The sequence below is a fragment of the Exophiala bonariae genome, assembly GCF_035927105.1.
Source record: "Exophiala bonariae strain CCFEE 5792 chromosome Unknown scaffold_1, whole genome shotgun sequence".
NCBI classification, from domain to species: Eukaryota; Fungi; Ascomycota; class Eurotiomycetes; order Chaetothyriales; family Herpotrichiellaceae; genus Exophiala; species Exophiala bonariae.
The window spans coordinates 1,916,315-1,932,172 of record NW_027042476.1 but is presented as its reverse complement, the minus strand read 5'-3'; the positions used below and the strand labels follow the sequence as shown (position 1 = coordinate 1,932,172).

At 50.0% G+C, this 15,858-nt stretch overlaps 7 protein-coding genes across 7 annotated transcripts; 3 read left to right on the top strand and 4 right to left on the bottom strand.

Moving 5' to 3' along the window:
• Positions 1-95: 95 nt before the first annotated feature.
• On the bottom strand, positions 96-1,664 carry LTR84_000692 (uncharacterized protein; the record flags this gene model as incomplete). Its single annotated transcript, XM_064844322.1, has 1 exon — positions 96-1,664. The coding sequence occupies one exon, from the start codon at positions 1,662-1,664 to the stop codon at positions 96-98; it is 1,569 nt and encodes a 522-aa protein (XP_064712182.1).
• Positions 1,665-3,122: 1,458 nt separating this feature from the next.
• LTR84_000691 (uncharacterized protein) lies at positions 3,123-4,283 on the top strand (the record flags this gene model as incomplete). The annotated part of the gene is made up of 1 exon (XM_064844321.1): positions 3,123-4,283. One exon carries the CDS (start codon positions 3,123-3,125, stop codon positions 4,281-4,283), a length of 1,161 nt encoding a protein of 386 aa, XP_064712181.1.
• A 497-nt stretch (positions 4,284-4,780) lies between these two features.
• LTR84_000690 (uncharacterized protein) lies at positions 4,781-6,367 on the top strand (the record flags this gene model as incomplete). Its single annotated transcript, XM_064844320.1, has 1 exon — positions 4,781-6,367. The coding sequence occupies one exon, from the start codon at positions 4,781-4,783 to the stop codon at positions 6,365-6,367; it is 1,587 nt and encodes a 528-aa protein (XP_064712180.1).
• A 573-nt stretch (positions 6,368-6,940) lies between these two features.
• Positions 6,941-7,635, bottom strand: LTR84_000689 (uncharacterized protein; the record flags this gene model as incomplete). Its single annotated transcript, XM_064844319.1, has 2 exons — positions 6,941-7,062; positions 7,164-7,635. The coding sequence occupies 2 exons, from the start codon at positions 7,633-7,635 to the stop codon at positions 6,941-6,943; spliced, it is 594 nt and encodes a 197-aa protein (XP_064712179.1).
• A 1,553-nt stretch (positions 7,636-9,188) lies between these two features.
• Positions 9,189-10,549, bottom strand: LTR84_000688 (uncharacterized protein; the record flags this gene model as incomplete). The annotated part of the gene is made up of 3 exons (XM_064844318.1): positions 9,189-9,689; positions 9,762-10,194; positions 10,290-10,549. The coding sequence occupies 3 exons, from the start codon at positions 10,547-10,549 to the stop codon at positions 9,189-9,191; spliced, it is 1,194 nt and encodes a 397-aa protein (XP_064712178.1).
• A 736-nt stretch (positions 10,550-11,285) lies between these two features.
• On the bottom strand, positions 11,286-12,194 carry LTR84_000687 (uncharacterized protein; the record flags this gene model as incomplete). The annotated part of the gene is made up of 1 exon (XM_064844317.1): positions 11,286-12,194. One exon carries the CDS (start codon positions 12,192-12,194, stop codon positions 11,286-11,288), a length of 909 nt encoding a protein of 302 aa, XP_064712177.1.
• A 1,486-nt stretch (positions 12,195-13,680) lies between these two features.
• Positions 13,681-15,717, top strand: LTR84_000686 (uncharacterized protein; the record flags this gene model as incomplete). The annotated part of the gene is made up of 1 exon (XM_064844316.1): positions 13,681-15,717. The coding sequence occupies one exon, from the start codon at positions 13,681-13,683 to the stop codon at positions 15,715-15,717; it is 2,037 nt and encodes a 678-aa protein (XP_064712176.1).
• Between the last annotated feature and the right edge of the window lie 141 nt (positions 15,718-15,858).

The window sequence follows — 15,858 nt, the reverse complement described above, 5'->3', positions numbered from 1 at the left end:
AGACTAGGTCACGCAAGAGTGACGGCCTACAAAAGGGCCCGTCTTACTGATTCTCCCTTTCATGCTGACACCTATATAGCTCACGTCCCAGGACATCATTCCTTGGTCTTCTCTTGGGGCAGGGTGGAAGTAGCTGTACCCTTGGCTTTCTGTCGCTTTTCTCGGGCATAGCGCCAGCTTCTGCCAACTCCAGCAGTGATGGCGCTCTTTATACTCTGGGACACGCTGGGCCAACGGATGGTTTTGACAATGACCTGACGAACCTCCTCGCGTAGACCTCCGCCTTCAATGTCCTTGGCGATACGTTGCTCAAAGGGTCCCCCCTCTCGTCTCCGGATCCGATCCGGATCTTCGTCCTTTGTCGTTTCCATCAACTTGTTGAACTCTCCTCTGGGTATCCTGAACTTGGACTGATACTCGAAATAAAGCTTCTCACGGAAGGCATTGGGCAGTCTGCGAACCATATGTCCTCTAGTTACGGGGTCCATGTTCTGTGAAATTTTGGCATTGACGGTCGGATCATCAAACCAGTCTCTATTTGAACAAGCCGAGTCGGTAAAGGAGATGTTGGGTAAATTATCGATCAATGGAGCGTACAATCGTCGGAAGTTATGGAGCTGATTATCCACAATGTTATTGACTTTGCGAGGATCATCCCCACCTATTGACATTCGTGGATCCCCCATATATGACATGCCTGCAATTGTTGCATATAGTTCCTTCTCGGTGAATTCAGGTGGGAGAAGGAGTAAGGCTGTCCGTACAGCCGCGATGAGATTGACCTGGTTTGCCAACCGCACGGCTGGGTTATCTCGCAAGATTTTGACAGGCTTTTGTAGCCGACCGGCAAGATATAGTGTGTTCCACTCCGATAGGTCCTTGCAGAGAGTGTCTAAATTCACAACTCCGTATTTGATAAGGGTACCATTGACAGTCACAAATGGATTGAAATAGACTCCAGCCCCAAATGAATCCTGTATTTTGGAGACAGCATATGAGCCCAGAGATCCCACCGCAGAGTAGTGGCTCCTATGTTGTTGAAGATTGAGCGAATGCCAATGCTGCGAATAGGACACGCCAAAAATAAAATCAATCATTTTCTGATTTCCATCTTGAACCTTGGAAATGGCTTCAGGCGGCGAGGAATGCAGGTTTGTATTTCCGCCTTTATTGCTGGAACTCTGTGGAAAGACACCAGAGCCGTACGCAAAGGCATAACGAATTGGTGCTTTGAAGTTCCACAAGATTTGCCTCAAGGCCTCCTTGAACTCTTCATTGATTATAATATGTTGGTTGACTCCGAAGTCCTTCCCTGGAAGCTCTGAAAACTTGGATATACTGAGATCTGGGTTCTCTTCCCAGTCAGCTGGGCTTAAGGTCGATGCATCGGATTTCGTGGAACCATCAGTCGAAGGAGGTCTATTCTCGGTAGCAGCGGGCGAGGACTGCGCATTCGAGGCCTGTTTGGCTTTAGAGGCATCAAAATTTGGTGGAGGATAGGTTTCACGCTTGCTGTCTTCTTCAACCGTTGCGTAGAAGCGGACTCCGTAGGGGGTAGGCAGGCATCTTTGGGCTGCTAGCAGAGAAGGGCGTCTGGTTGCGGTACCATACAGCTCTCGCAAACCTCGTTTCCCAAGAACACTGGGCACAACTCTAAGAGTCATTGTACCGAGAGAGCGTATGGCGGTTGCGAGTTGGTATTAGCATTATAGAAATCACCATGCATCACCGCGTCTTGTCAAATGAGCGTGGTTGTGTCCCGGCGTTGGTGAGCATACACGTAGAACAAACCACCTTACCTGAGGGACGCACGTCATTTGTCAAAGAATTAGGGGCAAATTGGCCAAGAATATATCGACGGCCTCAGTGCAAACATGCCAAGAAATGGATTGTCTTCCATTATGAACTTGAACCTGAACCTTGAAGTGGCATCAGCCGGCAGCTTAGAGCCTTTGATCCAACTCTTGGGCGTCAGATACGTGATGTACGAAGCAGACATGATAGTCTTGCCTTGTGGGGTTCAGAACGAGTACTTCAGTTTCCGGTGTAACTCATTGCACGCTCACTAACTCTCGAACATCACACCGTTCGGCATCCAGCTCACGTTTCTACACAGTTTCATTGGTCTAAAAATTATAGATTTTTGCCATGGCTGTTCAGAAAGATGGTCTTTCCAGTCTGGAAAATACTGACGGTATGCTGGTGAGCTTTGCACTTGCAGCCCAGGCAGCAACAATGTTACAAGACCACTATGTAGCTCGGCCGTACCAGAATGAGCTGAAAACCCGTACTCGTTAATGGTGCAGGCGGTGGACGATGAATTCATGCACATGCTGTGACGTTGGACGCCCACTTAGATGCTAATGAGAGATGGAGGCTCCACGGAGTGCATAATCACTCATAGGATAATAATGTGTCTCTCCTCGTTTGCCAGCTTCTGACTAAGAAAAGAACCGTGCTCACAAGGTAGAGTGAACAAGCAAGGAGGTGGAGTACATTACCGAGGTTTCAACGACCTATCAAAGGTGTATGCCTTCAAAAGAAGCAGTCGGAACGTAAGCCTCGAAGAGGGACAAGCCGAGCCTTGCACAAGGTGTTTTGTCATCACCAGAGTCTCCTGCATGGCAACCTAAGCACTATCGTGTGGAATGTTTGTGATATACGCACAAATCATGTAGGCCTAATTCTCAGGGTGGTTGACATGTTAGGCTTGCCACAACTCAATGCCCATCTAGGTATCTGAGTACGAGCTGAAATGTCCCATCCCTCCAACCAGACCGCGGTTCGACAACTAGGCCGTTGGAGGTTGAAGGCTTCCCCACAGCGCCAAGCTTGATTTTGTCAGAAGGGCGAGTCACGCTAGAGCAAGACTCGGGCCCGGACTACATTCGAAACCTCGGGCCGTCGTCGTTCGTCCGTGCGGACAGGTTGTTGGAAGTAGTCTGTTATTTGGTGGGCGTGGTCCCAGAATCGAGATCCGGTGCCGGGAGAAGAGGGGACAGATGGCTCTTGTATGAATAAAACCATCCTGGCCTTACTTGCTTGGTGCTTGCGGTTGTTGTATTTCAACCCTAAAACCTCTCCTCAACAACACAGACCGCAAGTAAATCTCCATACTCACCATGGCCAAAGTCGAAGGTCACGCTGACGCTCCATTTGAAAGCCTTCGCACTCTTCTCGAAGAGCAAATTGCTTCTGGAGATGAGCTTGGTGCTTCCATCGTCCTTAACATCGACGGTAAGAATGTCCTTGATATCTGGGGAGGTTTCTTTGACGAGGAAAAAACCAAACCATGGGAGAAGGACACCGTTGTCAATGTCTGGTCATCCACCAAGACTGTCGCCACCCTCGCAGCACTGATACAAGTGGACCGGGGTCAACTTGACCTCGACGCTCCGGTCTCTAAATACTGGCCTGAATTTGCCGAGAATGGTAAAGAAGGTGTCTTGGTTCGTCACTTCCTCTCCCATACGTCTGGTGTATCAGGTTGGAAGGATCCCATTACGCCCGAGGAGGTTCAAGACTTATCCATTTCCGTGCCTCGCCTCGCGAAGCAAGCACCATTCTGGCCACCAGGAACTGCAAGTGGTTACCACGCGGTGGTCATGGGTCACCTGATCGGAGAATTGATCAGACGCACGAGTGGTAAGCCCATGAAGCAATTTGTGGCTGAAGAAATCGCCGGTCCACTAGGTGCAGATTTTCAGGTTGGTGCGCTCGAGAAGGATTGGCCACGCATCTCTCCAGTCATTCCTCCACCACCATCGCCTATTGACTTCAGCACCCTCGATAAGAACAGCCCGACATTTCTATCACTGGGGAACCCACCAATGGATGCAAGGATCGCAAACACACCAAGTTGGCGTCGTACTGACATGACTGGTGTCAACGGTACAGCCAATGCACGATCACTAGTTCGCGTCTTGAGCATCATAACCCTAGGTGGAACCATTGACGGAAAGAAATATCTTTCACCACAAACCATTGAGAAAATCTTCGAAGAGCAGGCCAACGGACCCGATCTGGTCGTTGGAGTGCCCCTTCGCTTTGGCACAGGTTATGGCCTCACTGGTGGCGGAACGAGCCAGACTATAGATTGGCTGCCCAAGGGCAAAGTTTGCTTCTGGGGTGGATGGGGCGGTAGTTTGATCATCATGGATCTTGAGCGGAAGGTCACATTCTCATACACCATGAACAAGATGGGTGCTGGAATTCTGGGGAATGTAAACTCTGAGAAATACTTAAAGGCAGTTTATAAGGCACTCGGGGTCGAAGGGTATTAGATTATTCAGTTGCCCGCCGATTTATATCCAAACTGAAGATGGCTAGAAGGTCCTGGTGCGAGGTAGAACATTAACACGCCTTAAACTTGAAATATTACGAGAACCATATTTCTGGTTGATGCGGCTTTGGTAGCGGTCACAAATGAATGAATGGCTGCAGGTGAGTCTGCCACGACACGCCGCACCCTACCCAATACAGCTCATGGCGAACATCTAGAAAGTGTTTATAGTGCAACGAAGCTTGAATGTTACATGCTGGCGGTAAAGAGGGCGCTATTTGGAAGAGAGGTCGATTGCTAGATGAAGATCGTCGATATCAAAAGGTCCAAGTCTATGACGGATTTTTCGGCGCGTCATCAGATGCCAAGACTGGCGCGCCGTGACCAATCACGATGCTTCGATCCACCAGTGACAACAAACAAACCTCAGAACACCTTCAACAGCACCTTTGAGACCACCTCGAATTCCCAGCTCAACAGATTACACGAAATAACAAGATGGAATTCTCGACTCTAGAAGCACGTCTCGCTACCTTTCCACCTCCTTCCAAACGGTCAAAAATTGGATGGCCGCACAAAACCCCCACCGCTGAAGCCCTCGCCAAAGCAGGCTTCTACTACAAACCACTAGCCAACAGCAATGATAATGCCATGTGCTACCTCTGCGAAAGGTCGCTCGACGGCTGGGAATCCGATGATGACCCTATTCAAGAGCACTTGACACATTCAAGCGACTGCGGCTGGGCAATAATGATGAGCCTTGCACAAGATGGCACCCCAGATGTCAACAAGATGGAAGACCCTACAGAGCAGCACTATGTGGAGGCTAGAAGAGCCACCTTCTCGATAGGTTGGCCACATGAATCGAAACGAGGATGGACTTGCAAAACAGAGAAAATGGTGGAAGCTGGGTGGTACTACGCACCTATACCTGAGAGTGATGATTTTGTGAGCTGCGCCCATTGCAAACTGTCACTTGATGGATGGGAACCCAAAGACAACCCTTTCGATGAGCACTACCGCAGGTCTCCCGAGTGTCCCTTCTTCCACTTTGCAGGCACCACAGCCCCCACCAAACGACCAAAGGCAAAGAAAGGCCGTGCGTCAAGATCCTCCCGAACATCGAAAGCATCTACTAGATTGTCAACACAGTCGGTCAATGCGACAATTCTTTCGGAAGCTCCGAGCACCAATGACATTCCAGATCTTGACGAATCGATAGACACTAGTGGCGTCTCAGTCCAGTCTATGATGTCGACTGCATCCACAGCTACTACAAAGGCCAAGAGGAAAGCAGCAGCAAAACCGAGAGCGACCAAGGCCAAGAAAGCAAAAGCAACTAGGGCTACAAAGTCGAAGAAACAGCAAGTTGAGCCCGAAGAGTCCGAAGAGCCACGAGGGCAGACAACACAAGAAGAACCTCTGTCTCAAAAGTGGGAGGAGCCAGTGGCCGACATTGTGGTGCAAGAGGATCTGCCACTTGAAGAACAGCCGCTACCAAGTCCCGTAGCTACCCCTCATGGCGATATAGAATATCCAACCATGCCTCCTACTCCAGGACTTGGGGAAGGGCCAGTGCGATTGAGTCCCGTTGCACCACCACCAGGGCCATCCCCTACACCGGTTCGAACGAGAACACGGAGATCATCAGTCAAATCAACAACTACACCCCGGAGATCAAGCAGAACACAGCAGGTAGCGGACCCTACGACGACATTATCTCCATCACCACCCTCAGACATCGAAAACGCACCTCCAAGTTCTCGTCCGGCGTCTGTTCGGCCTCCACCTCCTCAAATTGTCCCTGTCGCATTCTCCTCCCCAGGAGAGCCAACCACAACATGGTCACCAGCCGACATAGAGATGATACTAGAACCAAATACACCACAACCAGCAGATCTATTCGCACTTGGAGCCGGGACCTTAAGCGACAAGGAAGCAAACATGACAGTGCAGGAGTGGATCGAACACGTTGCAGGTGAGGCAGAGAGAGGCCTCAGAAATGAAGCAGAACGGGTCGTCGGAGTTTTTGAGCGTGAAGGTCAGAGAGCTATGGGTGTTTTGGAAGCCATTGTATGCGTTTGATTAACCGTCGGACCCTGGTCTTCTTTGACTCGAGGATATGAAATGGAAGGTGGTCGATTGTCGAGATTTTGCATGGCGTTTGGGTCCTTCAAGGGATAGGTCCTGGATGACCTCGTTGCTCAGAGTTCAAAAGCATATGAGGTTTCCCTGAGGCTTCTTAGCACAGCAGTACGTACGGACGATTAACACCATCAGGAGAGTTGCCTATTCCCATCGACCTCGTAGCCATAAGAAAAATGGAACTCGTGCACATTATAAAAGACTTTTGGGTTTATTTTTCCTTATTTCCTCGGTTGGCACCCACTGGGGACCTTCTCAACTGGCTATATCTTCGTTTGTCTTCATAGAAGACGAACATGCTCTCTGCATCACATCATGCGCAATACATACGTATCTTTCCTTTGCTGGTTCGCTCAAAAACTTGGGGGGGTATTTTTGACTCCTTGTGCCTTCTCTCAACTTCGTCGATCCCAAAACTCCTCCGTCTCGCCGCCTGATGGGTTGGAGAGTGTGCGTCTTCCAAAATGCAAGACGGGACCAATAGTCATGCATTGGACCAACAACACCCCGCCTTCAGACTGCAATATCCGCCTCTAGGACGTCCCGCTCTTCAATCAACTGACTGGCCGGCTTGGTGCTGGTACCCGTCATGGCCGCGTCGAGACTGCGGTAGGTTTCGAGTTCTTGAACGGTTTCTGCACGAAAGAGAAGAAAGAACATGTCAGCCACCATCACTCTTTTCATCACACTTGTGACGGAGTAAGGGGGAACGGAAAACCAAACAAAAGAAACTCACTATTGTCGACGGGACTCGTGGAGAAAATAGCCTTCTCGCGCTCGCCCAAGCTGGGATAAATGCCCTCGTTGATCAGCATCTCGGCGACGGAGCGATTGCCCGCCTGGTCGACATTCTTGCCCTGACCCTCGAGCTCGCTGCGCGCCTTGGCCAGACACTCCTTGTAGTACTGCGAGTGGTTGATGTTGCAGACGCCGTCCCACTGCTCGGACTTGTGGATCGGGCAGAAATTCCGCGAGCACAGCAGACACTGTTCCAGGAATTTCGTCGTCGGGCTGAAATCCCCGGGGTTCTGCTCGTCGCACAGGTAGCACGATTTCACGAGCGAGGGCATCTTCGGCCGTGCTTTGACCGGCGCCGTCGAGGCCGCGGGCACGGTTGTTGTGGAGGACAGTGCTGGTGTCGGTGCTGGTACTGCTGAGCCTGGGGCGTGTACGGTGATGGTTGGTGGGGGTGGTGCTCCGGCTGACATATTGGGGGGTTCTTGGTGGGTCGGTTGGTGGGTTTTGGGAGGTGGGTTGTGGTGTGGTAAGATGAGATGAGGTCTGTCTTCTCGAGATTTGGCCTGCTTGTGGAGGTGGGAGCGTGAGGTGAGCGGAGGAGCTCTGGAAGTGTGCTGATGGGACACAACGGCGGATGACAAGGTGATGGAGGGGCGTTACGGCTCAAGCAGGGCGGAACTTGCGTTCGCTGTTGTACCGACCTCGATGGTAGGCCTAAAGAGGATAATGCGACAAGGAGATGTCTGAGATCTGAGGGTTGGAGTGTACTCGTGTATTTATACTCGTTGAAATATAGAAGTCTCTGTGAATAGACCGTAGATACTAATGGTCGATAGGTGGCACGAAAAGTAGAGCAATAGTAACGATGTGGTCAACTCGTAGGAGGCTGACCTCGCCCCCTCATATATGTATCTACATCGCAACGCTCAAGCAGAATAAGACCCGCATGAAACCCATGCTAAGAACTCTAAGACGACTAGCAGCTATTATTCAGGGTACACAGAATGGCCATCACACAAGGCCGAGGGCGAACGACAGCCCAGAACCATGCTCTATCTCAGCTTCAACCTGGCTCTGGAACCGATGCCCCACCCCACTGGCTGACTGGTTCACTTACGAAGGTGGCTTGCCAAGTGGTCATAGGGCAAGGATGACCTTGGTGCTCAATGGTCTTATTCCCCAGAGAAAACGGTTTTTCAGTGGATGTTTTGATTCAGACCTTCTGGCGGCTGACCAGTGAGCGTCCATGCAGAGAGAGGCTCTCAGTTTTCTCGGTGCCCGAGAATAGTTGGACCTTCAGTTCGAAGAAATGTCGGGGTGGCATGGCGATTACTGAAGAATAGGTAATATTGATAGAACGGTTCCTTGTTCTCCTTGGACGATAGTCCACTACCTTACAGTCACCTAGGATACATGGCAAATAGATCGATTAGACAATCTCTGGGGAGGAAACCTCGATGGATACACATCGTTCAATACAGCAGCATACTCGCACGGATACTGAATCCAAGCTGAAATCAGAAAAGACAACGGAATGTCGGGGCAAGAGCCCACCGACATGCCGGTGATCCTGGGCATCAACCGTCCAAGCGGCTTGCCTAAAAGGGTCTTTCCCCTGTCAATCTATCTGTGAAGGGTCCTGCTCTGACGTCGATGGTGGCTCTTGAACGATCCACTGTAAGAAATATCTTGACGCCTTGATCTTTTATCGATAGATAAACGACCTTATTTCGTCATAGCGACAGTGTTTCTGGGCTGGTGTCTGGGATCTGTTCGGGCCTTCCCCTGGTCAACTGTGATTTCCTGCAAGCAAAAGTCTGGATCTGAAATGAGCTCGATGCTATCGAAAGTCCGCAATAACCTCGCAAAAGAATGACATGGTAAGTCTCACATTAGCCTTAAACTTCAGCATGGCTGTCAGTCAGGTCGTGTTGTCAAGCTGGGTCGCAGACGGTCACAAAAGGTGCAATCACACCTGCGGGAGAAAGACTGATTAGCCAAACATTGAACAAACGAGCAGACATCACGTCTCACCACTTAAAAACAATCTTCCGGTCAATGCATCGTGAATAGCGGTGGTTGTGCCTGGGAGGGCTTCCCCATCCCGATCCTCAATGACTTTCGATAGCGAATACTCGTATTTATCCGCAACCTCCCTATCCAATCTCCTCACTCTCCACACGGTCGCAGGCGGGGTTGGCGCATTCAGAGGATCATCGAAACCTGCAAGACCCGAGATCAATTTGGGCAGCGTCGCGGCAAAGAGATCACCATTCGTGTCTTCAGAGATATTGTCAATCGGGTAGTTCAAATCAATATAGTGGACTTTCGTTGCAGATCCATCTGGGGCGGGTTTGAAGACGGTGATGCCCCCTGCGGCAGCACCTGGAACATACAGCAGCCCATCGCTTGCAAGGTGAAGTCCATTGGGGAACTTGAAACCTCCTGCGACCTTTTTGCAGACACCAGTCGATGAACAGTACGAGAGATCACCAGTAGCAAGAACTGGAGAGAGATGATGTTGCTATATGACAAGAAATGGGGTTAGCGATCGCGGTATTGCAATCACTGATGATTCCATTTATAGGTCACTCACCAACCCAAACTTATGGGGACCATGATCGTTGGTGAAGAAAAATCCGCCATCCTTGGTCACCGCGACGTTGTTAGGAGTTGAAATTTGAGCATCAGCAAAAGTCTTTACGTGTTTCATGAGGTCTGAACCAGGAGTGGTCGAGAAGACATCGATAGTCGTATTGGCGCCAGTCTTGGTGTTGTCGAGCAACACGCCGGTCTTCGGATCAGCAGATGGGCGGTTGTTGACCAGGTAGAGATGATTTGTGGATGCATCTGCAGACTTGATACCCGACACGCTCACTACCTGTAATTTTCCATCACCAGAAACACCACTGTACCCTGGAGTCTTGAGGACTCGGTATGTGAAACTTCCTGTGGTTGAGGGGTTATCGATGTCCATAGCGACAACGTGGTCATTCAGACCTCGTCCGGAGGCGTTCAAGCGGTGAACACTACATTCGAGTTAGTAGAACAGGTCAATCAAGTTCAGGGTTCGTCTCAAATGAACTGCACAATGCATTTTAGGAAATGGCCCTCTGCCACTTACTTGGGCATCCAATCTCTTCTGGAGAGCGCGTCCGAACAAGCAAGATATAAAGTCCTTGACTGCGTGTCCAACCACATATCCTCACACGCTTGGATATTGTGATCGCCCGTGATTCTGTGGCATTTATATGGAAACTCGGAGACGGGGAGAATGACACGCCCCAATCCAAGAGTCGCGAACAGGAGTTCGCGGAGAACAAATTGATACAGAAGTGTGCCTAGTAGGACTACCAGTGAGAGGATTGATAGTTTGGAAGCCATCGTGTCGGGTCAATGTCGATTTGAAAGAATGCTATAACAGAGATATAAGCGTAGACAAGTAAGAGAATTACCTCGACATTATATATATTTGCCTGCTCCCTACTATAGGCATGTAATCGAGGTCTGGATCAGGTCGTTCCCCGACTTACATATCTCTGAACGATTGAAAACCAGCTCGTCCCTTCGCGGGTTTCGTAAGCCTGAAAAGAAAACCACTGCCCAGCCTACACTTCTCGTATAAGCAAGGATCATTGTTTCTGGCTACGGCGTCACGCATCTCAACTTAGGGCCCTTTAGGGTCCCTGCCAGATTTGTCCTCGGAAGGATAAACTAGGTCTCTGCAGTGCAGTGTCTCGAGCCTCCCATTCCGACTCGTCTGCTACCTACATCAAAATCTCCAACTAAACCTGGACTGACCTCGGGCTAAAGTAAGGCAGTTGGCAGTACCTAATTGACCCCGCGCGAGCATAATTTTCACCCCTCCTTTCTCGGTCAGCATTCATGACCGCGGTGCTAAGTCGCTACCTAGTACTTATTTTGGAGTGGCTGGTCAAGAGGTCTACTGGGTCGCGCTGTTGGTACGGTAGGCAGATGTTAAGGTGTCCAGAGATTGAGCGATAAGGTAGCAGCAAACATTATTTCATTTCTCAGCATCAAATATATAGAAATAAAACCATCAATATCGTAGCACACATCTCTCAAATTTTTGTAAGATGTAAAATCGCGAGCGGATATTTTAATGTTTGTACTCATCACCCACCTCCTTCGCCATCACATCAAACATGGGCTTAGCACTAAACCAACCAGCCCTGGGCGTTCCGACAGCCTTGTACGTGAAAGCAGCGTCTTCATCGTCGATTTTGACTGTGGCGCCACCTCTGCCAGCAGCCGCAGCGTCGGCCATGAGTTGAGCATGGCAGCACTTTTCCAAGCTGACGAACCAGAAGACAGCGGCCTCGATGGTCTGGCCGACGGTAAGCAGACCGTGGTTTTGTAGCAGACATGCTTTTCGGTTCCCCACGGCCTTGGCGATATTTTCTCCTTCTTCCTTTGCGAGGACAACACCCTTGAATTGCTCGTATACAGCTAGATCGTTGTAGAACGCACAGCTGTCCTGGGTGATGATGTCGATCGGTCGGCCCAAGGCACAGAACGAACGACCATAGATACTGTGCGAGTGAGCTGCGCAGAGAACGTCCGGACGGGCTTTGTGCACCGCAGCGTGGATCATATACGCAGCGGTGTTGAGGAGACGGTTCGGTCCACCGTCGATGACCTTCCCTTCGTGGTCGACGAGGATAAGATCCGAGGCCTTGATCATGGAGAATGCAAGGCCGAAGGGGTTGACCCAGAAGGTGTGAGGATCGACGGGGTCGCGGACGGTAATGTGGCCGGCGACACCTTCATCGAAGCCATATTTCCCAAAGATGCGGAAGGCCAGCGCCAGACGTTCTTTGAGATATTGGCGTTCTTCTAGTTTGTCGGTGAACTTGGGTGGTGAGGGGAAGAATTGCATCTTTGCTTCGGCGCCACGTTGGGTCAACTTGGGCTCGTTGGTGGCGGTGCCATCTGGTTGTGAATCTGGCTTGTCATACCCGGCCGAGGGTGTGGTTGTCTCTGTGTAGGTTGCTGTGGGGGGTGCCATTGTGATGAGGGTCTCAATGGTTTATACGTCCGATGTACAGTTGCTTAGAGTGTCGGCTCCAGGCGTTTGATGATAGACGATTAGCGATGTAGCGGCCAAGGGGTACAAAATCAGATGTATATATTTGAGGAATGGCGTTCAATATATGGAAGATGTCGTTAGGCGTGGGGAAAACGCGGTGGCGAATATGGTGTACTCCATCTATGATTCTACAACTCTCGACGTTTATTCGTGCGTAGGAAGAGTTCATGGGGGGTTCAAACTTCCCCCTCCACGGCTAATGACGGGCTCCCTTATTGAGAACACGCCCTACGGAATGTGGGCGAAGACCGAGGCCGCTGGGTTGAGATCTTGATTGCTACAAATCATTGGCGTGTTTCCTATTGGCCGTAAGCACGGACTTAATGCCGTCTTAACCGTTTGCTGGTGAAGGAACGGGTGGAAGATCGGAATGTCGTGCAACAACCACGTTGCTCAGAATAGCGACAGTTGCCGAGTAGGCATCTTACACACGAAGCAATGTCGACGTGTGCGTGAGAAAAGGATCCTGAAGAATCACAAATGATGTAAGCTCCAGAGAGCCCCTGGCAGAGCGAACGAGTAGATGCGAGATAGCACAGATAGCAACCAGATGCATTGGAGTTGTCATGATTGATGATTCGAGATGTTCTTCGGTCATGACATTCCGCGACACCTATTTCGTATTAACCACAACCGAGGCACTGCAAGACTTGATCAACCTGCGACAGCAACCTTTAGGTTGAAGGCCATCAGCCGCAAAGATCATAGGTCCATCATCCCGAGCCAGAACCGTCAAGATATACAGAAAAGTAGAACCACTTCTCGTATTGATGTAATCGTAGAGATATGCCTCTATTGATGGCAATTTTCGATCCTCTTTGGGGCAGACACAAGATAAGATCATTGCGATAGAGACATGTAAGTGAGTCAAGTGAGTACGGTCTATTCCATGATGTCCTTATGCTCAGTCGATTTGAGATAGACGTTTACATACCATAAGGCCTCCGCTTAGGACCGTTGTGCATCTCATGGTGCTACAGCCCTGAGATCGCGACTGCCATAGTTGACAACTTGAAAGGAACAATATATTCCCGACTAAGTGTCCAGCCAAAACTTGAAGATGGGCAACTATTCCGAGGGCAAAAACTCCTTTTCACTAATCGGGTTAGGTTGCCGAACATTAAGTGGGTCTTGCTATCTGTTATTGGCTGAGTTGAACGGTCCCTTCCGTAGAAATTTTGGGATGAAGAAAAGTGCAAGTGCAGGTGGTCACAAGTTTATCGGCCATCAGGAACTTGCACCAAAGGCCTTTCTTGATCATCACCACTTTTATCCACGACCTGTTCTGTCGTTCCTTTATACCTGCTTCCGTCATTCTTTCCTCATCTTCTGAGCTCGCGACCTCCTTATCGCGCTTGTCTTCATCTTTTAATCGCCATAAAAACTCGCCCAGGTCGCCGCGAACATGTACGCAGTTGCCCGGCAGGGGCGCCTTGCCTCCAGGGCTCTCAGATTAATCCCATCTTCTTCACCCTCGTCGATTTCATATCTCCCGCGCCTCACACCTCTCGTATTTCGAAATGCCCCCTTAAATCACATCACCAAGCACAAATTCTCCTCCATCTCACAATTCCGCTACAACAATGCCTATGCTGAAGAAGTAGAAGAAGATGGAGATCCAGCAGATGCCAGTGATCTTGGTGCAGAGGATATCTCAGATGCCAACCGAGAGTTCACAAAGTTCTCCGAATTGGGTGAAGCTGGAGTAATCGACCCCGTCGTTATTGACACCCTCGTCAACAAGATGGGAATCCATACCATGACAGAAGTGCAACGTATGACCATCAATGAATGTTTGGACGGCACCGATGTTATTGCTCAAGCAAAGACTGGAACCGGCAAGACCCTGGCATTTCTCATGCCAATCATACAACGTCTATTGGGGGACAGCGGAATCAAGACCGGAAGTCGCCGCGCACAAATCGGTGATACCCAAGCACTCATCATCTCCCCAACCAGGGAGTTGGCTGAGCAGATTGCCGTCGAAGCCAAGAAGATTACACAAAACACCGGTGTCAAGGTGCAAACCGCCGTCGGTGGCACTCAAAAGTCGTTGCATCTACGGTTGATGCAATCACAGGGATGCCATATTCTTGTGGGTACCCCGGGAAGAGTCAAAGATTTACTGTCCGACCCTTATAGTGGTGTCACTATGGCAAACATCAAGACCTTCGTTCTGGATGAAGCTGATCGACTGCTCGACATTGGTTTTGGACCCGACATTGAGGAGATACAATCATACATGCCTGAGCGCTCACAAAGTGATCGGCAAACACTAATGTTTTCCGCGACCATCCCCAAATCGGTTGTTGGAATCGTCAAATCGACCATGAAACCAAACTTCAAATTTGTCCGCACTGTCGACCCTAACGAAGCTGCAACACACGAAACAATCCCACAAAAGACTGTGTTCCTGCCGGGATTGCAAAATCAAATTCCTGCCCTGGTGGAAGTCGCTCAAAACGCAATCGAAGACAACAAACGAGATCCTGAATCTTCAATGCCGTTTAAAGCCATTGTTTTCTATAATTCTGTTGCTGAGGTTCATATGGCACATGAAGTATTGTCAAACATGCGGGATCCTGGCCAAAGCAGAGGCGGCTTATTTTCAAACCACCCTCTAGCGCCCTGCCAAATCATTGTCATGTCTTCTCAACTTGATCAGCGAGAGCGTTCGCGGAACTCGGATGCTTTCAGACGTGCCAAGAGTGCCATTCTTATCTCTTCCGACGTGACAGCTCGTGGTATGGATTTCCCAAATGTATCACACGTTATCCAGATGGGCCTGCCCCGATCGTCTGACGATTACGTACATCGTGTTGGCCGAACTGGACGTGCAGGCAAGTCCGGCACTGGCTACCTCTTCCTTCAGCAAGATGAAGGTTACGAGGTTGAAAAATTGAAGCGACGGAATCACATCAAAGATTTTACAGAGGAACGACTTTCCACTTCAGAGTTGGATATGACAAAGCCATCTCAGTTGACACCGGAGATTGCACGAATCATGCAGATGGTTGAAACGGGTGTGAAAAACACCAACTTCCGGACCAAAGCCAAGGCGTACAACGTTATGTTGAGTGCTCTTGGTCAAAGTGGTGGTCGATCGAAGCAGGAAGTAGTTGATTTGGTGAACGACTGCGCGAAATATGGGTGGGGCCTTCAAGAGATGCCTGTAGTTTCTCCTGTCTGGGTGCAGAAGAGCGGATTCAGCCGAACAGAAGGCCTACGAATAAATGATGCCTTTCAGAATGACAGATCAGACGATCAATTTGGAGGTAATGGTCGTTTCAATCGCGGAGGATTCGGAAACCGCGACTCGTCTGGTTTTGGTGGTCGAGGTGGCAGAGATGGTGGAAGAGGCTTCGATCGCGGCTTCCGGGGTGGTGGTGGACGAGGTGGTGATAGAGGCGGTTTTGGCCGTGGGGATGACAACGGCTTCTAGGCCTTCCACTACTAGGATGAATCACTCTTCAGAAGCAGCAGCCACGTCATCTGGGTTCATCCAAGAGCGAGCATATTCAATCCTCCGGTTGGACACACCCGCCAACCATTGTCCTATACAACTGTGATTGTATGGGGTCCG